Genomic DNA, 22,532 nt, shown 5'->3' with positions numbered 1-22,532 from the left:
AGAACGTACAGATTCCGTACAGATAGTAGTCGGAATTGAACCCGGGTCTCCAGAGCTGCAAATGCTGTAAGGCAGCAACTCTACCACTGCACAACTGTGCCTCCCCTGTTGTCAGGGCTATCTTCTTCTCCATCCATTTATGCCATTGCCATTGGTTAGAATCTACCTCTTTGACCCAAACAATTGGACGTTAGCCAAAATATCTCCTTAAGTGGCTTGTTGTTAGTTTTACCTTGAATGCATTGGAACTTTATAAGTATTAATTATGTATATATCTACTGCAAATAGATATCTTTGTTAACAACTTCAAATGCAATGTGGTTATGGCTTATAACATAACACATATTTTCAGATGTGTACATGAATAATGAGCACTCTGCCCCTCATGTCTATTCATCATTTAGTAAGGTTATGACAGATATATGGATAGGAAAGGCTTAGAGGAATATGGGCAAAATGTAGACAGGTGGAACAAACTTAGACTGAATATCTTGGTTGGCATCGGCAAGTTGGGCCAAAGGGCCTGTTTCCATGCTCTGGGACACTGAATCTATGACCTTACCCACATCTCAGTCCATCTGCATTTACCTTTCACCACTCTGCTAATTATCAGTCTACCAATGCTTCAGATTGATGAATCTTGAAGAGAAAAAAATCCTCATCACTCTGTTTTAAGTGGCCAACTCCTTATTTTTTTAACAATTACTCCTGAGTCCAAAAAAGCTTACAGGAGCCAACATCCTCTCCACAATTGTCTAGCGAAGACCTCTTCTTATGTTGTCTCTTACTCTTCAAAACACCAATGGATACAAGCCTTGCCTCTACAACCTTTTCTCATAAGATAGCTCACCCATTCCATGGTTTAGCCTACAAACCTCTGACCCCCCAGTGCACTTACCTGCTTCATTAAATAAGGCCAGTGCTATACGCAGTATTCCAGCTGTGGTGTCCAAACACCTTGTGTAACTGAGATGTATCCTTATACTAGTCAGTTGCTGGATATGCAAACAGGAGTAATAACAGCCAGTAGCTATAGGGTGAACCAGCTTCCTTAGGAGGCAGAAATCAACAAACAGTTGCATCTGCTTTACAAAGCTGTAACATAAACTGAGCCAAGGACCAGAGAGCTGAATTTTACATGGCTTTTTGTTGTTGAGCATTTCTCTCTCGGGTGGTTTAAGAAAGATCATTGAATTTTAATGAGAAATACGATCTCAAGAATAACCTGTGGAAAGACATGGTTTAAACATCTGTTGTTTAAACTCAAAACGAGCTGTCAATCAACACACTCAAGCAAGGTGAAATACATTTAAGTCGAATGCCATACACTTAGTTAGTGATCCTGTCCTGTTATTCCATGCTGGATTATTCTCCACTGTTTCGTGATCAGCTGGCATGTCACCACCTCGCCTTCCGTGGCCAAAGCCCTTTGATTTCCTCTCTTCCGACCAACTCTCTATCCCCGATGGTCAGCAACGTCTGAGTCACTGCAGGCTGTGAATAAGGATTAGGCCATTTAGAACAGAGATGGGGAAAAACTTTTTCACCCTGAGAGTTGTGAATCTGTAGAATTCTCTCCTTCAGATGGCACTGGAGGCCGATTCTCTGGATGCTTTCAAGAGAGAGTTAGATGGAGCTCTTAAAGATAGCAGAGTCAAGGGATATGGGGAGAACGCAGGAATGGGGTACTGATTGTGGATGATCAGCCATGATCACAGTGAATGGCGGTGGTGGCTCGAAGGGCCAAATGGCCTACTCCTGCACCTATTGTCTATTGTCCTTTCATAGAAACATAGAAAATAGGTGCAGGAGTAGGCCATTCGGCCCTTTGAGCCTGTACCGCCATTCGATATGATCATGGCTGATCATCCAACTCAGTATCCCATCCCTGCCTTCTCTCCATACCCCCTGATCCCTTTAGCCACTAGGGCCACATCTAACTCCCTCTTAAATATAGCCAATGAACTGGCCTCAACTACCTTCTGTGGCAGAGAATTCCACAGATTCACCACTCTCTGTGTAAAAAATGATTTTCTCATCTCGGTCCTAAAAGACTTCCCTCTTATCCTTAAACTGTGACCCCTAGTTCTGAACTTCCCCAACATCGGGAATAATCTTCCTGCATCTAGCCTGTCCAACCCCTTAAGAATTTTGTAAGTTTCTATAAGATACCCCCTCAATCTTCTGAATTCTAGCGTGAACAAACCGAGTCTATCCAGTCTTTCTTCATATGAAAGTCCAGCCATCCCAGGAATCAGTCTGGTGAACCTTCTCTGTACTCCCTCTATGGCAAGAATGTCTTTCCTCAGATTGGGAGACCAAAACTGTACGCAATACTCCAGGTGTGGTCTCACCAAAAGACCCTGTACAACTGCAGTAGAACCTCCACGCTCTTATACCCATTGAGGGCTTTGTAGACATAAAGGAGGATCTTGAAATTTATTCGGAACCGCGCAGGGAGCCAGTGGAGAGAGGCCAGAATCGGGGTGATGTGGTCCCTTTTTCGGGTGCCCATCAGGAGTCTCGCTGCGGCGTTTTGGACCAGTTGCAGGCGGGACAGGGAAGATTAGCTGATGCCAGTGTAAAGGGAGTTGCAGTAATCTAGGCGGGAGGAGGTAAATGTGTGGATGAGTGGGTATGTATCTATATCTATATATCTACACAGAGGGCATTTATTTAGAAGGACGTGTCAAAGAAGGGCAGGCTGGTCGAAGACCTTTGCGTTGTGGATGTTAAATGTTAGGCCCATCTTCCCATGTGTTGCAGTGATTTAGTTTAGTTTATTGTCACGTGTACTGAAGTACATTGAAACGCTTTTATTGTGTGCTAACCAGTCAGCGGAAGGACAATACATGATTACAATTGAGCCATTCACAGTGTACAGATACATGATAAGGGAATAACGTTTAGTGCAAGGTAAAGCCAGAGAAGTTCGTTCAAAGAAAGTCTGAGGGTCTCCAATGATGGTCTTGCGGTCTTGGATGGAGCTGTTCCCAAACCAAGCTGTGATGCATCCCTATAAAATCTTTTCTTTGGCACATCTGTAGAAGTTGGTGAGAGTTGGTGAGAGTTGTTGGGGACAAGCCTTCTAAGGAAGTAGAGGCGTTGGTGTGCTTTCCTGGTTGTTACTTCAATATGGGTGGTCCAAGAGAAGTTGTTGGTGATGTTTACTCGAAGAAATTTGAAGTTTTTCAACCATCTCTACTTCGGCACCATCAATACAAACTGGGGTATGATGGACCACTTTCATTTCCTGAAGTCAATCACTATCTCTTGTCTTTGCTGACAATGAGCAAAAGATTGTTGATTCGACATCACGACACGAGGTTCTCAAACTCCTTCCTGTACTCCGTCTCATCATTATTTGATATCTGGCCCACAATAGTGGAGTCGTCTGCGAATCTGTAAATTGAATTAGATTTGTACATGGCTGCAGAGTGGTGCTTGTACAAGGAGTAAAGAAGGGGGCTGAGAATGCATCTTTGCGGAGCACCAGTGTTGAGGATTATCGTAAAGGATCCTCTATCCCCTATCCCCTATCCCAGATCCCCTATCCTTACTGATTGGGGTCTGTTGGTCAGGAAGTCGAGGGTCCAGTTGCAGAGATGAGTGTTGATTCCAAGTCCTGTGAGTTTGGTGATGAGCATAGATGGTATCAACCATGGAGCTCAACCTCTGAGTGCATACAAATGCTAGCACCATCTATACATTTTAGCTCAATTATTGAGGATTAGGTGACCTTCATACTGAAACACAGTTATCATTAGTTTCATTGTTTACCATTAGTTCTGAAGATTAGCTCACTCCTTCAAAGGGGGGGGAAAGGGTGCTTGATGATCACGAGGCAGCGTGAGGTATAAATGGAGTGAATGGAAGGGAGACTGGTTTGTGTGATGGTCTGGGCTGCATCCACAATTTCTTGTGGTCTTGCGGTTTTGGATGGTCTTGGATTGCAGGAGCCTGAAGACTGCAACAACCAGGTTCAGGAATAGGTACTTCCCCACAGCTATTAAACCTGGCTCGTGCAAAACTCTGAACATTAATAGCCCATTATCTGTTTATTTGCACTTTATCAGTTTATTTATGCATGTGTGCATATATTTATATAATGGTATATGGACACACTGATCTGTTCTGTAGTCATGCCTACTATGTCCTATTGTGCTGAAGCAAAGCAAGAATTTCATTGTCCTGTCAGGGACACATGACAATAAACTCTCTTGAATCTTGAATCTTGAGATACAAAACGTTGGTCTACTGGGAGACTGATTTCTGCAGCTTCTGTGTGCATCTGAGACCTGGACCTTCTGCAGAAAGCTCCTCGATGGACTGGAAAAATATCTCCAATGCTGCCTCTGCAAAATCTAACAATTCACTGGTAGGGATAAGCAAACCAATGTCAGTGGCCTCCCTATTATTGAGGTCTGAATACACTCAATTGGCTACAATTGCAAACTACATTGTCTGCATGTTCAGAACCAGACCCCCAAAACATGCTCTGTTGTGAGCTCCTGCACAGGAGGAGATTACCAGGCTGTTTGGAAAAGATTCAAGGATATGTTTGCACCCTTCTTGAAAGATTGCAACATCCCTATAGACCCCTGATCCATGATCATTCAGATGGTAAGGGCGTCTCTGAGATCGTACTGGAAGTCTCAAGTCCATGATTTGGAGTCACATAGAAACCCACAGATAATGTTGTTGACTCAACAACAATTGTAGAAACTTAAGAATCAAGTTAACACCAAAGAAAACGAGAGAATGTAAAAATGTTTGGGATGAAATTCTGTATGTTCTTTTGCATCTAATCATGGAGCACAGACGCATTGGCCTCTCATGTCCATATCCACTATCTAGTCACCATCAATGCCATGCCCCATTTACTCATTCTTGGTGCGTAGTCTTTTTTAACCATGGCAATTCAAATGTTGCCGAGATACTCTTTAGATATTGTGGGAGTCTCTGCCTTTACCACAATCCCAGGCTGTCTGCTCCAGATCCCAACTACCCTCGGGGTGAAAATATTTTTTCCAAATCTTCTCTAAATCTCTTACTCCTTATCTTAAACCTAACCTTTCACATTAAAAACTTATGCTGTGGGGTAAATAAATAACCATTCTTTACCCCATCCAGGCCCCGACTAACATCTGATTTATGCTATTTTTTTTTGAGGTTCTGGTCCTCATCTTCTACAGCAGGGAATATAGGAAGTTCCTTCACTTTCTCTTAAAGAATCTCAACAATCCACATTGAAGCTGGATGGCTATTGCACGCTGTGTACATTTTGAGTGTTCTAGTCTGCCAACACAACTTGGACCTTGCACCAAAATCTTTCCTATGGCAAGGACACAAGCCAGGTTGACAGTGTAGTGATGTCAACGTTACACAGATAGCAACATGGAAGTAATTTAATTAAAGTAAGATCCCACTCGTGGTAAGGTCAGAATACTTTCTTAAAATGAAAAAACAATATTTTCCAACATTCTGGGATGAGTTCCAATGCTTTTCTTTAGACAGACGGGGGTCTCAGATTTACTTATCATCATACAGTGTAAAATGTTTAATGGGTTGGACATGCAAGACCATTTTCCCCAAAGTTGGGGAAGTCCAGAACCAGGGGTCACAGTTTAAGAATAAGGGTAGACCATTTAGGATTGAGATGTGGAAACACTTTTTTACACAGCGAGTTGTGAATCTGTGGAATTCTCTACCACAAAAGTTAGCGGAGGCCAATTCACTGGATGTTTTCAAGAGAGAGTTAGATATAGCTCTTATAGATAATGGAATCAAGTGATATGGGGAGAATGGGGTACTGATTTTGGATGATCAGCCATGATCATATTGAATCGCGGTGCTGGCTAGAAGGGCCTAATGGCCTACTCCTGCATCTGTTTTCTATGTTTCTATCTGTAAAACGAGTTAACCGTGCAGCACCAGTACAGTATTGCACTTCAGTGGCAGCCTGGAGGTTTGTGCTAGTGATTCTGGGTAGCATTTGAATCCATCACCATTAGATGCAAATCTGTTGCAAGTTTAGTGTTTAGATGCAAGTGAAGTGATGCCATAAGTTTTTACCAAATTACCTTCATGAGTTGGGGAAGAGTTACCTGGAATGTTATGGATTCGCCAGAAGATTCAGTGAGTCAAGGAGATTCTATGGCAGAACCACCTCTTGGGGTCTGTAGACAACATAGGCTTGAACGAACTTCTTTGACACTTATTTCTAGGCATGGATGAGTGTGATAATGAGTGGAGAAGAGTGCCATAGTTTTCATGACGATCATCAATCATTGTTGTGCCCTATGAAGCTCTGTATTTACTAAATAACTACACAAGGGAACAGGATGTAACAAGTGGATCACATTCCTCATTAAACATAGAATACCGATCAGGTTTCTGAGCCCAGACATAGTGGCCACAGAAACCGCTACAATCACAGTCGGTTGCTGCGTCTGGTCCTTTTAACCACTGCCCAACACACTGGGACAATAACATTGTAAGATACGAGAATGAAGGAGTTGATTGAATGTATTCAATTCCAAGCGTTCTGTGTGAAAGGAGTTGCTATGTCTCTCTTTGGGTCTTGTCAGTTGGGAATTAGTGACTAGAATGCCCCAGAGAGTAACCCGGTGAAGTGTCTTTGACCTGGTCATTCAATGCACATTTGGTCTACTTGACCAAATCTCTTTCTGCATGCATGGATGTGGTCTGATAAACATGAATGGAATATTTTGTGTGGAGGGTTGAATGCCATTTATAGAGTGAAGAGATGATTGAGTATAAGGACATAAGGGCAATCTAGGGGGGGTGAGAGATTGCAACCTTCACCCTGTGGTCCGCCCGGTTTCGACAAATGCAATCAACCTGGCGTGCACAATCAAATAAGATCAAATAGAACAAGTTGTCCTACAAATTTAGGCTTCGCACGCCATACGCAAGAAGAAGAAGGGCAATCTAGGAAAAGGTTCAGTTGTTCATTTCTGTGGCCAGCATCAAGTTGTGAAACTACCAGAGCCAATATAGTGACACATTTCTGAGTCCCTTTAACAAGTCACCACACTCTCGGAATGGCTTGCATCAGAGTTGATGCAGAACAAAAGGTTTCTGTGATCAGTCCTGCTGCGATCCTGAGCGGGTTGATCTGGAGTGAAAGACATCAAGCTCTAATCATGTAGAGACAGGGAACTGTTGATGCTGGTTTACATAAAAACTCTCAAAGTGTTGGAGTAACTCAGCAGGTCAGGCAACAACTTTGGAGAACTTGGCAGGTGTCATTTTGGGTCACTTCTACATGTCTATCCATAAAGATCGTGACCTGTAACGTTACCTATCCATGTCCTTCAGAGATGCTGCCTGACTCGCTGTTACTCCAGCACTTGTTTTCCCACTCACTATCAGTTTGCTTTACTAAAAAGTGTTAGGTTTTCAGATTCACACTGGTAAAGGAGCTGGTGTGTTCAGTGAATGTCTGACTCCTGATTTTTCTCCATGGAGCTGATGTCTCCTGTTCATTTGAGCGGGGACTGCCATCCTTGTATCAGGTTTGAACTGGCACAGATCCAGTGATCACTTATCCTGCCTGAGAGGAGGGAGGCTTGCAGACGTTCACGATGCCCTATGAGATCCCATGAATGGTCCATGATGCAGCAGGTGAGGGACGGGCAGAAGATGCCACAGCCGGCACATGCTGGAAACCTGGAGTTCCACAAGGATATCTGGGTAAACTCGGGCATTAGTACTGGTATTGGAGTGGTAAATCTGTCCCACAAAGGCAGGTATCCAACAATCTAGTTAACAGGGTGGGTTTAAGGTGGGGAAGAAGTAGAGAGATAAAGGTGCTGAGGTGTGTTAGTAAAGGTGAGTGTCAGACATTAGTTCCAGGCAGCTGAAGATATGTCTGTAAATTGTTTAAAATGCATTTAAGCACATTTAAAATGGACAATGGAGCAATTCAGAGGTCTTGGAGAACTAGCGAAGAGAGGAAAATTTTTTTTTATAATGAATTGCTTTCGGAGTTGATAGCTATTTTCCAAGACTTTAGCAAAGTCCAATGATGCCTAATGAACTATTAAAACTCTGTAAAACCCCACCTCAATACAGTATTAAAACTCAGCAAGGGCAGAGAATAATCTGACTGGCTAGCACATTGTTGAACAAAGCTATTGCAAGGATATCTATTCCTGAGAAACAGTTCTGGTCCCTTCAGCTTAGCTGTGTGCTCATTTGGTTGCCTCAGCTCTGTATGCAGGATAACAGGAACATCACTTAAGTAGGAAACAATCTCATATATTTTAAAACCCTTGCTTTGTCTCAGAGTGACACAAGAGAAGAGGAGAGCAGTGATGCAGAGCAGGGAGACTGTAGCCCGCCACAAAAGCTTCAGTATCTCGCTCTGAACTGGCTCTTGATTGATGAGTTAATTAGGCACCCGATCCCCCATTAAATAATTGAGTGGCTGCTAATTACAGCTCCATAATCCGGTGCTATAGTCTTTATAACTCAGGCCATTTCAAGACACAATAGATATGGGAATCTAATCGGCAACTGTAGCAGAGAGAATATCAAGCCAAGAACAGAGGAAGGAATGTCTGTTGTTATTTAGGCAAGATTCAGCTTTCAGTTGGTCTGTAATGCATACTAAATCAGTGAGCTGCGTGACCCTGACTCCAGCAGACAGTTCAACAGTAAACTCTGCACAGGCAGTGAATATAAGCTGGTCAGCCAACGGTTTTAGAATTGGGATGGTGAACAGTATCACTTCAGTTTCAGGTAATGTCAAATACCAAACAATGTAAACCCCCTGACCTTTCCTGAAATTGTGTTACAATTAACTGGAAGTGATTGCTGGTTGAGAAGATTAATCCATCCACAGCGACTGAGTACTGCTTGTGTGATTGACTAGCACATTGAGCAAGCACTTGGTAATGGGTAAGCGTTGAGTGTAACCTATGAGTTGATGGAATGTAACTGCGAAGTTGATGGAATGCAATGGCTGAGCAACTGCTGAATAACTGAGGATGTTGTTAACGGGCAGGCATTCTGAAACGGTGAAGTGGGTGCTGTAAGCAGAGTGCCATGTAACTGAGGAATGGCATATACAACCAAGCATGTAACTAGGAAGCATCTGTGAGGGGCAATTTGTATATAGCTGAACATCAGCATGAGGTGGGTTAGCACAGTGTGACTTGCAGATTGCTGCTTAATGAGTGGATGTGAAAGAATGTACGGTAAAGGGTGAGCGTTGTGGAACTGAGGAGCACTGTATATGGTGAGCGTTGCATTACTGGGGAACTTTGCGTAATAGGGAAGCACCGTGTAATTGTGGAACGGGTGAATGGTCAGTACTTGGTGAAGAATGAAAAAAATCATGGATGAATTTCTTTGACTTAATGACATTGTGCAGAGGGCAAAGAGCAAGTGAGAATTAACTTTGTGTAAGGGAAGATTTTTAATTTCTGTAATCAGTCAGCCAGTTGTGTTAATTCCATTCTTAAGTACTGGCAAAATGATGTCACTTTTGAAAAATGTTTCTGTAACAATACCCGTTGGTTATTTATGGTTTCTTTATCAAGCATCGGTATTGATGGTGAAGATTCACTTGGTAGTGTTTTGCCACTCGACGTTAAGGATTGAGTCAGAGGACAATTGAGTCATAGAGCCGGACAGCACGGAAGCAGGCTCTTTGGCCCACTGACTCTGCAGTGACGACACTAAAACTCCAATAATCCACTCTCCAACCATTTGGAAATCCCGATGGTTCAACATCTGGCTCACCAGGTGATATTTGTACTTTTCACTCACCCTGTGCTCCCTTCCTGCTCACCGGGCCTGGATGTTCTTAAGCAGGCACTTGGGCCGTGGATCACACGTACCCTTTCACTTGGTCCGTCCTTGTTAAACACACAGAGTAGGGGAATTGAGAACCAGGTTTAAGGTGAGGGGGGAAAGATTTAACAGGAACCTGAGGAGTAACTTTTTTTACACAAAGGATATGGGTACATGGGACGAGATGCTGGAGGAGGTATTCGAGGCAGGTACTATCGCAATGTTTAAGAAACATTTAGACGGGTACATGGATAGGATATTTAGAGGGATATGGGCCAAACGCAGGCAGTAGGACTAGCGTAGATGGGGCATGTTGGTCGGTGTGGGCAAGTTGGGCCAATGGGCCTGTTTCCATGCTGTATGACTCTATGACTCTCTATGACTCTATGGCTGTTTCTCATGCACCCTTTGACCTTAATAGGTTCATTTAAATGTTACCGTGTAACATCATTTTAAAAACGGAATTAGAAGTGTTTTAGACTATTATTAAAAAAATGTGCAATAGTCCAGAAAATCTGCTGTTTGGGCATCATTCAGTTCTAGTGTGGTAGATTAACCGAGTTAGTCGTTGCATCATACAGCATGTAAACAGGCCCTTCGGCCCAACAACTCCACGCCAATCAAGATGCCCCACTAAACTATTTCCATTTTCCCGCATTTGGCCCATACCCATCTAAACTATTCTGTCCATGTACCTATCCAAGTGTCTTTTAAATGCTGTACCTGCCTCAACTACCTCCCCTGGAAGCTACCCACTACCCTCCGAGTGAAAACGTTGCCCCTTAGGTTCATATTAAATCTTGCTCCTCTCACCTTAAACGTATATCCTCTTGCGTTTGATTCCCCTATTCTGTGTAAAAGACACTGTGCATTCTGCGGTCTGAAGAAGGGTCTCGACCCGAAATGCGACCCATTCCTTCTCTCCAGAGACCCGATACCTCCTATTTCCTTCAGTTTGTATTAATTTGGTTTGTAATATTGTATAATGCCCGCACTTTTCCGAGATAGGGGACTCCAAGTACTCACACCTATTTAGAGTAATGAAATCTGAGCACTGACCAGATGATCCATTGCAGCAAATTTGGATCTATTATACCAGCCCCCTCATCTAATCCCTTGAAATAGATTGTAAATGGCTGAGACCCAAGCATGGATCTTGATGAAGCTCCAATAGTCCGAGGCTTGCAACACAAAAATTGTCCATTCATTCCAACTGTAGAAGTTAAAAACTTTAGATATAGTTTTTAGTTTTAGAGGTACAGCATGGAAACAGGCCCCATCAACGTACAAAGTCCACCCCGACCACTGATCACTCATTCATATTAGTTCTATATCCCATTTTCCCAACAACTCCCCACATACTTGGGGCAATTTCACAGAGGGCAATTAACCTCCAAATTCGCTTGCCTTTTGGATGTGGATGGAAACCAGTCACAGTGAGAACGTACAAACTCTGCACAGACAGCACCTGAGGTCAGGATTGAACCCTGGTCTCTGGCTCTGTGAGGCACCAGCTCAACCAGCTGCTTCACTGTGCATAGAAATGACCTCCATCAGATGAAATCCAATTTAGGTAATAACTCTCTTAAGGCTTTTTCAGTCTAAATGTGCTACATCATTAACTACCCTCCCCTATCACTTGCTAACTGGAACCTCTAAATGCTATTGGGAAAAACAGCATGCCTTTCCAAATGCCTTGTTACAGGGCCCCTTACAATAGATTATAAGATTTGATCATAAGATCATAAGTGATATGAGCAGAATTAAGCCATTCGGCCCATCAAGTCTACTCCACCATTCAATCATGGCTGATCTATCTCTTTCTCCTAACCCCATTCTCCTGCCTTCGCCGCAAGACCTCCGACACCCGTACTAATCATAAATCTATCTCTCTCTGCTTTAAATATATCCACTGACTTGGCCACCACAGTCTTCTGTGGCAAAGAATTCCACTGATTCACCACAGTCTGACTAAAGAAATTCCTCCTCATCTCCTTCCTAAAAGAATGTCCTTTAATTCTGAGGCTATGTCCTCTATTTAATGCAGTATTAATATCAGGATACATGCGCACACTTCCATTCTCTCCCTCATTTTCTTTCTTAAATGGTGCAATACATTTGGTGCTTTCCAGTCCCAGGGGCCATTCTAAATTAGAGACTTTGCATTATGTTTCTGAGCGATTAACGTTCAACGCTGGTTTCTGCTTTATTTTCAGCTCCCACCGGAGGACCCTCCTGTTTCTGTGCAAAGGCAAGAATCGATTCGCAGATCAAAAAGCATCGTGAAACGGCAGAGCAGAGGTGACTACTACCAGTCAATTAACGAGGGCCGCAGGCAGCTGAGCAACTTTCAGCAAGGAATGGAGGATGGCAAGGTAATGAAGGCCCTTCCACATGAGTGGTGACGTGTACCCTGTTTTATAAAGAATACTGGGACTTCCTCAGGGTCTTCCTCTTTTAACCAGGCAGATTTGTGAGTGTGGTCTGTCCAGTGTCCAATGCTGCATGTTGGCTCTATCCACACTGCTTGTTGACCGTGCCCAACGATGCATGTTAACCGTGCCCGGCTGTATCTGGAGCTCATTCTCACCTAAGCCACAGCTAACAATGGTCTGTTTTCTTTATTTATGCACTTCACATTGAATGTACTTTGTAGCTGGCACTGAATGTGTGCTGCAGTTGGCAGTGAGTGTATGTTGTAGCTGGCATTGATTGTGCACTGTATAGCGTTGTTACAAAACCTACCATCAGCGGCGCTCCAGATCTGCCGCTGCCTGTGCGTGAAATTCCGGAGGCTGTGGGGGTGGGGGGCAGGATTAAATTTAAGGTTTGTATTGGTTGTTGGAGAGGCATTTGCTCGGACTTATTCGATCTGCGCTTGCGTTCCCCTATTTTGTTTAAAAAGTCGCTGGTCGATTGCATCGCCGGATTGTTGTTAAATGCGACTTCTGACGCTTTCAACATCACAGATCAAAATTAACATCAAGGACTTCCACAACAGGCCAAAACAAAAGTTATATTATTTATTTAACATCTTAACCTTGCTTTTTGGGGCAGTTTCATTTTAATCTGATGATTCAAAAGATGTTATTTAGGCCCCGATATCGGCCGTGTCTTGCCTGTCGATATCGCGGGGCTTATCATGGCAGCGGCCACATTCCGACCTATCACAATCCACTCTCAAGATAACCAAATTCATTATTTTTTTTGCACAATCATGTCATAAGAACATTTAATTCATCTATATTTTGTGTTGTCTATTTTAAATTACAGGCTTTATTTTTTAAATCTCAGAATTGTGTAACATTCCTACATTGTAGCTGGCACTGAATGTGCACTGTAGCTGGCAGAGTGTATTTGCCGTATCTGGCACTGAATGATCTCTTTAAGTGGCACTGAGTGTTTACTATAACTGGTATTTACTATGACTCGTATGTTTGCTGCACCTGGATTACATGCTCATTGTGCCTAGAAAGGTGTGCTCACTGCATTTGGCACTAAATACCCTTCCGGTCTTGTAGGTTCACTTTAGCTGATGCTGAGCGCATACTGTACGTGGCTGCAAATGCTCTTTCCATTTATTGGTGAGAACTTGTTGTACCTGACAGTGAATACTTACCTTCCAGGCATTGAAGGCTTATGGCATCTGCTGCTGAATACTTGTTGTACCTGGCATGGCTTTGCTGTTGAACCTGTCTTTAAATGCTTGCTCCATATGACAGTGATTGTTCACTGTACCTGCCACTGATTATCGGCAATTGAAGGAAACCGATAGGCAGGTATTACTGGCAATTACATCCCTTCCATCCACTAATGCTGCTGAGCCACTGAGTTCCGCCTGTACTTTGTTTCTAGCTCAAGCTTCTTGCATCTGGAGTCAGAGTGGCAACTTCCTGTTTTGTACTTGAAAGGAACCCACCCATTCCAACTTTCTGTACAATTGTTGCAGTGAGTAGAGTTGCTGCCTCGCAGATACAGGTGCCAGGTTTCAATCCTGTCCATAGGTCTGTGTGGACTTTACCCATACTCCCTGTGGTTGTGGGGGCTTCGCTCCCCCCCCCGTGTCCTCTTCTAACTCCATATCTCTTAATTTCCTTAATATCTAAAAATAGATGGAATATTGTTTTGGAAATACTGAAAATATTGAAATCTCCATAATCCCTTCCAAAAATTGACCATCGTCGGGGTGAAAATAATTATTTCCTGTCTGGAATGGTTGGTGCCTTGTGTTAAGACAAGTGTACAATTGCTCTAGTTACCTCTGATAGGGGAAATGTGCACAAAAATTTTGTTTCTTGCCTATCGTTCTTCCAAAACCTTTTTTGGAAAAATCTTGTCCTTATTGTTATTTCTTTACTTTTCCTCAAACCACAGTAACCGGCAGTTAATTAGCAAATATTACAGTGAACTAATGAACCAAATACAAGTTCAAATCTCACCATTGGCGAGGCTATCTCACCTAAATATTTATTACATTGAAATGCAAAACATGAAAGGAAGGCCGAGAATGCTAGAGGTGACCAGGAAACGATTGAATTATTGATAACATTGAGAGAAGGAAATTTGGTTACCCTTACACTGCCTAGTCTGTATGTGACTACAAGCCCACTAATATGATTGACTCCGAATTGCCTCTGAAATCACCATGCATGACACTCAAGGTCAATAGGGCCCAGGTAATTGTCACTTCCTGTGACTATAATGAGAGTTCTGCAAACTGAGTCAAATTGACTTGTCTTTAATACTTCATGGTGTGTGATATGCTAAGAAATGCAAAATGGCATCATATAACTGCAGGTATTCATGGGAAGTTGTAATGAAGGTGGGAAAGGAAGTCAAGAATTATTGATTGAGGCAAATCAATTCACAACATCTCCTCCTTGAACCCCTAGTCCTGAAAAAGTTTTATTGTACTCACATTTCAGAGCGAAAACCTAAAGCTGAAAGAGAAGTCAAAAGAGAAAGCAGTGGTCCCACTCTCTGTTGAGGAGGTCCCTTCCACTGACGTGGATTTGCTGGTACCCACACATGATGAGAAAGGTCGCCCCATACCAGAGTGGAAGCGCCAGGTAATGGTCCGTAAACTGCAGGCACGACTGCAGGTTGAGGAAGAGCTACGGAGAGAGGTAAGGCAGAATCTGCATAAGAGCTCTCTGAGAATCTCTATCTTAATGTGAACACGTGTTAGTGAAAAGCAGCCTGATGTAAATGCTCAGTAGCAGGGCAGGTTTGTGGCAATTGGCAGAACTGAAGCAGACAAATCATTCCCTGGTACACAAAATTGCTGGAGAAACTCAGCGGGTGCAGCAGCATCTATGGAGCGAAGGAAATAGGCAACGTTTCGGGCCGAAACCCTTCTTCAGACTGATGGGGGGTGGGGGGGGAGAAGGAAGGAAAAGGGGAGGGAGCCCTCGGGTAACAAAAACTGTTTTGATTTTGAAATAAAGCTCTTAAAACTGTTTTTCAAACCGAATACATCTAATCTAACATCCAGCAATAACTATAGTTGGAGTGACTTAAGAGTCTGGAGTGTATGAGGAATTAAAATGTTCCAAAAATCATGGTGCTGGAGCTTAGTATGTTTGGTTAGATTGACACAGCAGTTAGGATGACTCGAGTTGTGGGGGAGAGGGTGTGGGGGGTGAGATGGGGCAGGGGGCCAGGTGTAGGCCTCTTAAGTTGGAGGACTCATTAGTTGAAGTGATGTTGGTGAGCGAGAGGGTTTGAGTTACCCAGGGGTCAGAACATCTGTTTGGTTGGAAGCATCCATGGCAGAAGATGAGGGCAGTAATGTTTCATTTGAAATTTTAGGATCTCTGATGTCAATGGGATTTTGGGTAAAAATATCTCATTTTCCTCACCGATGACACCAAATTTCAGAAGACTGAACAAACATTCATTTAGATATGTCTGGAGAAGCCAGTGATGTTCACCACCATCTGAAGCAGTGCATTATTCAAACTAATAGAATTGATACATATTTGAGAAAGATTCAAATAACAAATGAATAGTCCAATTTATGAATAAAGAACGTGAGCTGCACTCTTTATAACACTTGATTTGAAAGCCTGTCTTATCCTAAATGCCCCTGTCCCACTTAGGAAACCTGAACGGATACCTCTGGAGACTTTGCACCCCACCCAAGGTTTCTGTGCGGTTCCCGGAGGTTTTTATCAGTCTCCCTACCCGCTTCCACCACCTGCAACCTCTGGCAACCACCTGCAACCTCCGGGAACCGCACGGAAACCTTGGGTGGGGCGCAAAGTCTCCAGAGGTTTCCGTTCAGGTTTCCTAAGTGGGACAGAGGCAGTTAGTCGGTGACTGTGATGGATACTGACCATCCATTACAAATGTTTTCTTTTTCTATTAAGCACAAAGGAAGAGATTACCCACAGACAGAGATATGGAGGTATTCCCAGGAACACAATGCCATATTGGGCCCCTTTGGAGAGCTCCTGACTGAGGATGACCTTATCTACCTGGAGAAGCAGATTGAAAATGTCCAAGTGATGAAAAGGTGCCAGGAATACGAAGGCGAGCTGAACCGTTTGGCAGTTCAGCTGCGAACGATTCTTCCTGCTCCCATCGTCAAGATCACCGTCAATGCTCAACTTCAGGATTCGGGCAAGGAGGAGAACACGCCCTTGCCAGTCTGGTGCAACAGGATATCTGGGATAGTGAGGACTATGTCACTCCTCTTGTCAAACGTGAATGACAAAGATCGCGCAGATAATGAAAGCAAGGAGATTACTAGAATACCCAATGTGGAACTGGCAGCCGTCTTCACTCCAAGTCATGACCAAACATCTTCAAGAAAGAGCAGGAACAAGGTAGAAAAAGAGATTCACCAGTTTGGCGTGTCCGTGCGCACCCTCAGGGCCAATTTTGAAAAGCAATGTGTGATGAAAGATAAAACGTTGGCAAGCACCAATCCACTGGAAAATCGGGCAAGTATCTTTGAAAACAAAAGTAATAATGAGTTCTTTCCAATGAGCCCAGAACATAGAGATGTAGCTCAAAGTGTAGAAGATGTGTGTCATGCTACCACTGCTTGTGAAGGTGAATCTTGGCAAAAGGATATCACTGGGATTCAAGGGAATGAGTTGAGTGGAGAACCAACACAACAGGTCCGACAGCCAGGCAGCATGGGGGGCACGGGTGAATCTGGAATTAACTCAAAGAACGAGGTGGTGGAAGACCGTGCCTCCTGTTCCCCTGTGACAGAGTCGACTAGCCTGAGGAAAGAAAGAATAGTTGTGTTATTCCTGGGTCACTGGAAAAAATCAACTTACACTATGTCTTTGAAAGTGAAACTCAAAAACTTGTGTACATCTGCTATTGGTGAAAATAGCAATGAGCCAGCAAATGATGGAGAGATGAGTGAAACAGAGTGTGGTGGTAAGCCGGAGTTGGAAACGCATCATGAACCCGAGTCCAAACTGTCCATTCCAAATGAAAAACTTAGGCATCTGTTCCTGCAGAAAAGGACCATTACCAAACTCATTGGCAACTGGAGAAACATAATCTCCCATGTCCCATCCAGACAAATTAGGCGATTGTATCGGCAGAGGGTGACCTATTCACCTGAACAGTTTCTCCCTCGTGTCAATGGTGTTCCTGCTGACTACAATAGTCTGACCCTTGACCTTTTCATGTTGGGATACTTTCACATCCTTGAACTTGACCTGCCACCGGATGAAAGGAAAATGAGGCATCTTCTGTGCTTCGAGGTGTTTGACCACTTGGGAAAATTCAGTTGGGACTTGGTCCGTGCATTCCACAAGGCAGTCATTGAGGAGATCGATGCTGGCAAAAGGGAATGGAAGAATGGATTTGAAGACATTAAACAAAGGTTCTTCAGCAACCCTGAAAACCTGATAGCTATGCCCACGCAGTCCGAGGTGACTATAAGACCGGTGCCCAAGGTCATTGTGCAAAGTGCCACACCCGAAGAGGATGAACTGCTCATGGGCTACGGCTACTCCTCTGACCCCGGAGCTTTCAGCAATGATGAGATTTGCAAGTACATTGACAGAAGCTTTGCTTTCTGGAAGGACAAGGAAGCAGAAATTTTTGATTTTGAGGAATGAGTTCCGAAGGACTATCCATTCTGCGGGCACAGATAGAGTTCCTTCAACTGATGGAAGACACCATGCCACAATGGCTAAAGTGGATTCAAGGGTCAAAGACTAAAAGGCTTTATGACCTAGAATAAAAAGCACAGATGTTTTGTTGTATGTAAATTCCTTTTGCAGCCTTGTTAACGTTAATACTGACTGGTCTTATGTTTCAATTCTTCCTAAATGTTAACTAGCTGTATAAAATCAATACATAGTCACTGAACAGCAGAACCTTAAAAAATTAATCACTGCATCTGATGAAGCACCATTTGAAGTGGTATTAATGTTGTAATGTACAAAATATGGTAGCCTTGTTTACGTACAGTAACATCTGTCTTGCATACAATGATTGATGGCTTCAACTGATGTCCACGAGCTTCCAGTTGTATGTCGTTCTTAGTCTCTTTCCCACTCCCGCAACAACCCGTGCGCCCATAGCCATCTCCAATGCTACAGAAAGGCCAAACACAAATTGGAAGAACTCGCATTCTGTTTTGGTAGCTTACAACCGAAGGTACAGTATCAAAATTGAATTTAACCCATGCTCCCTTCATCTCCACCCACACAGAGCCACCTGTCTATCTAGTTCCTTTCTCCCTTCATTTACCTGTCCCATCTCCCACCCACACACTTACTTCCATTTGCCCATTCTTCCATCCCTAGCAAGTTCCACCCTTCAGTCTCCCTCCCACCCCTCCCCCCTCACACTGGTATATGCTGGCAATCTTTCCTCTTCCCCCCTCCGTCCTGATGCAGGATCTCAACCTGAAACGTTGCCTTACTCTTCTGCCTCAACAAATGCTGCTTGTCCCGTTAAAATCTTCCAGTATTCCACTTTTTGGTCCAGACACCAGAATCTGCAATCTCCTTTTTCTTCGATTCACTGAATCAGATTGGCCTGTATTAGAGTGAAATTTAATCCAACAGATGAATTTCCATCTCGTTAGTGCTTCCTTGCCTCCCTGTCACCAGAATGGGACATCTTTGGGCTCTGTGCTGGCCTGACCATGTTGAGTGGATGTAACTTCAAACGTCCCCAGCAGAGAGGTTGGACATGGCTCAGCCCAGAACTCAAATTCCCTCCTGGGACAAATAAAGTTCTATCGTATCGTAAATCGAAAGCTTAGATTCTGGCAGTTGATGAAACACGACAAGTTTACACCTTTACTCAGAAACTGGACCTCCTATTCATCCTGTCAGATTTGTCCAACTCCATTCTGGGCCTTTGAAGGTTGTGCTGATTATTAGGTAAGGTTTGTTTGAGTGAATGCAAGTGCAGTTTGGATGTCCTGAAGAAACTTATTTAGTTCTTCCCTATTTGCCCCAAGAGGTTAACAACAGCCAACAAATTCTTCCAGATACTACACAGTATTTAATACAAACACAATGAATCCTTGAATGTCAAGGACCCCACTTCACCTCAACAGCATGAGGACCCAGAGAATCATTATGAGTTCCTTCCTTAACTTGGTGAGGCTGGATAAAGTTAAGTGGAAGTTTTGCTATAAAATGCCTTGCAAAATGTCAATAGTGTGTTGGTGTGTCACTGTTTGTTCAGCAGAATAATTAAAATGAAATGTGAGTTATTTTCAAAGTACTTCTCTTGGTTTGAATGAAAGGGTTGATGTTTGAGATGTTTGACATTATCAGTTGCTTCACGTGCACCAATTGAAATATGGCCTGTCTGATCATGGAACTAGGTCATACCACGAGATAATACTGTGAGCAAACAACTTGAAGTCATTGGGATATATATATATATTTTTTAAAGCCATATCATTGCAATCTTTACCTGGTAAAAGCTCTCACATTTGATCTTACACAGGTGTGCATGATCTTATAGAGCTGTACAAAATCACGAGGGGAATAGATCGAGCAGATGCACAGAGTCTCGTGCCCAGAGTAGACAATCGCGATCCAGAGGACATAGGTTTAAGGGCGGAAAAATTTAAAAGGAACCTGAGAGGTAGTGCTTTCACAGAAGGAGTGGTGGGTGTATGGAACGAGCTACCGGAGAAGATAGTTGAGGCAGGTACTATCACAATGTTTAAGAAACATTTAGACAGGCACATGGATAGAACAGGGTTGGAGGGATATATGCAAAACGCAGGCAGGTGGGATTAGTGTAGATGGGACATTTTGGCCGATGTTGGCAAGTTGGGTTGAAGGACCGGTTTCCATGCTGTAAGACTCTACAACTCTATGACATGCATGACAACTCATTTGTTGGTCAGTTAAACCAATTCATACTGTAGTTCATCAGCTTGCGGGATTGCTGGATTTGTATCTTGGGACGGAATACTTTCCACTGTAGAACCGGGCAATCTTGACGTCTAATGTCCACATGGATAGGCCAGTCACTGAATGAAACTTGCCCATTCTCTGCACCAACTAAATATTATTTCTCATATTTTCAGTTAAATATTATTTCGATTATTTTCCTCATGACTTCAATTGCTGTTTGGTCCATCAATACTACGCCAGTTGTAGAGTCATACAGAAGGGAAACAGGCCCTTCAGCCCAACTTGCCAATGCCGACCAAGCTGTCCCATCGACATCCCATCTGTCCGCTTTTGGCCCATATCCCACTAAACCTTTCCTGTCGATATACCTGTTCAAATGTATTTTAGATGTTGTTATAGTATCTGCCTCAACTACCTGCTCTAGTAACTCATTCCATATAGCATCACCTGTTTGGAAAAAGTTGCCCCTTAAACCTATGTCATCTGGTTCTTGATTTTCCTGCTCTGGGTAAAAGACTGTGCATCTACTCTCTCTATTCCTCTCATGTTCTTAGACACCCCTCATCCTCCTGCATCCAAGGAATAAACTCCTAGCCCGCCCAACCTCTCCCTATAGCGTATGCCCCCATTTCCTGGCAACATCCTCGCAAACCTTCTCTGCACTCTTTCCAACTTATCATCTTTCGTATAGCAGATTGACCAAAACTGAACACAATCACTCTGAATGTGGCCCGCACCAAAGTGCTTTTGCTTTTGTGACCTCCATCTCTGCAACCACAGCCATTCACTGGGCAGAAACAACGACACTTAGAAGATTGTAAGGAGACATGTCTGAGACATTTCTGGTGTCCAGACTCGGTGGGAGTTTGTACAGGGGACTGAGGGTGAAGGTCTGGAGGTTGGAGGGGAGGTTAAAGGACAAGCAGATGGGGGAAGAATATTATAGTCAGCAGGAGATTGAAAGGTTGGGGTGGCCAGGAGAGGTTGCAAGGTTGCCCTAATGTTTGGGAGGGGGCGGTGGGAGCAGTGATAGAGGAGGAGCTCTGAAGGAGATCCAAGCTCTCAGATGGGAAGGATTAGATTGGTACTTTGTGGGCAAACTAATAAGGTTTTTTTTTCTGGACAGTTAGACAGCGGCCATCTGATTTATTTCTCAATTTGGTTGAAGCTGTGAGGCACTCCACACACAGCTTGGGAATTGAAGACATTCTGCAATTTGGCTAAAGTTTTAAATCCGTGGCTTCACTCACTCTTGACTGGAAAAGGAAGAGAAAATAGTTTTCACTGTTTATGCCTCCTTGGAAGAGGAAAAAGATGAATGAGAAACCGAATAATAAGAGGTAAGTGTCATCTGAAAGCAGCTGTGCAGCCAAGTGTGCGGCCTGTAATTGAAGAAAGTTATTTATAACCTGGGTATACACTATCTAGTCTCCGGAGCTGCTAAGGTTGATTCACACCCTTAATGACATTCAGATGGAGCAACTCACTCCAGTCATTGATTGTCAGACACACAGTCCTCTGCATCCAGGCTGTCTTACTCCCTGAGTGACCTACTCCGGGAATGTCTTACACCTTGAATGTCTTACTCCTTGAGTAACATACACAAGGATAACATTTATATGGTTTAGCCTACGTCCAGGTTGACCCTGATTAACTTTTTAGTTCAGTTATCTTGCAAATCCAAAGAGTAATGGGCCTGTCCCACTTAGGCGACTGCCGGCGACTGTCAAGTCTTAGCAGGTCGCTGAAAAACCGGCCACTGGGATGGCGACTGGTATGGCGCCTGTCAGAGTGGAACGCGCGCACACACACACGCACACGCACACACACACACACACACATAGCTACCTACACCAGCCACTTATGCAGGCAGGGGACAGGGCAAGCGGGGGGAGCGCTGACTGAGTGAAATTCACACGATGCAAAGCCAATGTGATACAGACGCACACCACGATGAACAAGAAGGTTGGCGCTGTAATAAAGACGGTGAAAGCACAGTGTACGGGAAGGGTCGTGTAAGTCCTTTAAAAGTGGAGGGGGGGGGGAGAAGGAGGGAGAAGAAGTGGAGACAACTTTTAAGAAGCCAGAGATACACGGCTGTGGAGCTCAGCGGACATTAACATTACCGGTCGGTTATCTTTGGTTCTGAATACTACTGTTTATGGGGTTTTTTCCCAATTAAATTCACCGGTCAGCACCTGTGAACCTACAACAAATTATGACAACTGACGACCTCCTGGCAACCCACTACCACTGCACCTACATCACGAGAATTCTCACTACTCTCCATGGAGTCAAATTTCTGGTCGCCTCTAATTTTTCAACATGAATGAAGCCACGACT

At 43.6% G+C, this 22,532-nt stretch overlaps 1 protein-coding gene across 1 annotated transcript in view; it reads left to right on the top strand.

Moving 5' to 3' along the window:
* LOC129703550 (espin-like protein) overlaps positions 1-21,964 on the top strand; it is a 49,551-nt gene extending 27,587 nt beyond the window's left edge. The window contains exons 6-8 of the mRNA XM_055646120.1: positions 12,042-12,200; positions 14,751-14,951; positions 16,197-21,964. Of these exons, the coding sequence (XP_055502095.1) occupies positions 12,042-12,200; positions 14,751-14,951; positions 16,197-17,915 (2,079 nt within the window). The 3' untranslated portion in view covers positions 17,916-21,964. The remainder of the gene's footprint in view (positions 1-12,041; positions 12,201-14,750; positions 14,952-16,196) is intronic.
* The last annotated feature ends 568 nt before the right edge of the window (positions 21,965-22,532 follow it).

Source organism: Leucoraja erinacea, chromosome 14, assembly GCF_028641065.1.
Source record: "Leucoraja erinacea ecotype New England chromosome 14, Leri_hhj_1, whole genome shotgun sequence".
NCBI lineage: Eukaryota > Metazoa > Chordata > Chondrichthyes > Rajiformes > Rajidae > Leucoraja > Leucoraja erinaceus.
This window is presented reverse-complemented; position numbering and strand designations above follow the sequence as displayed.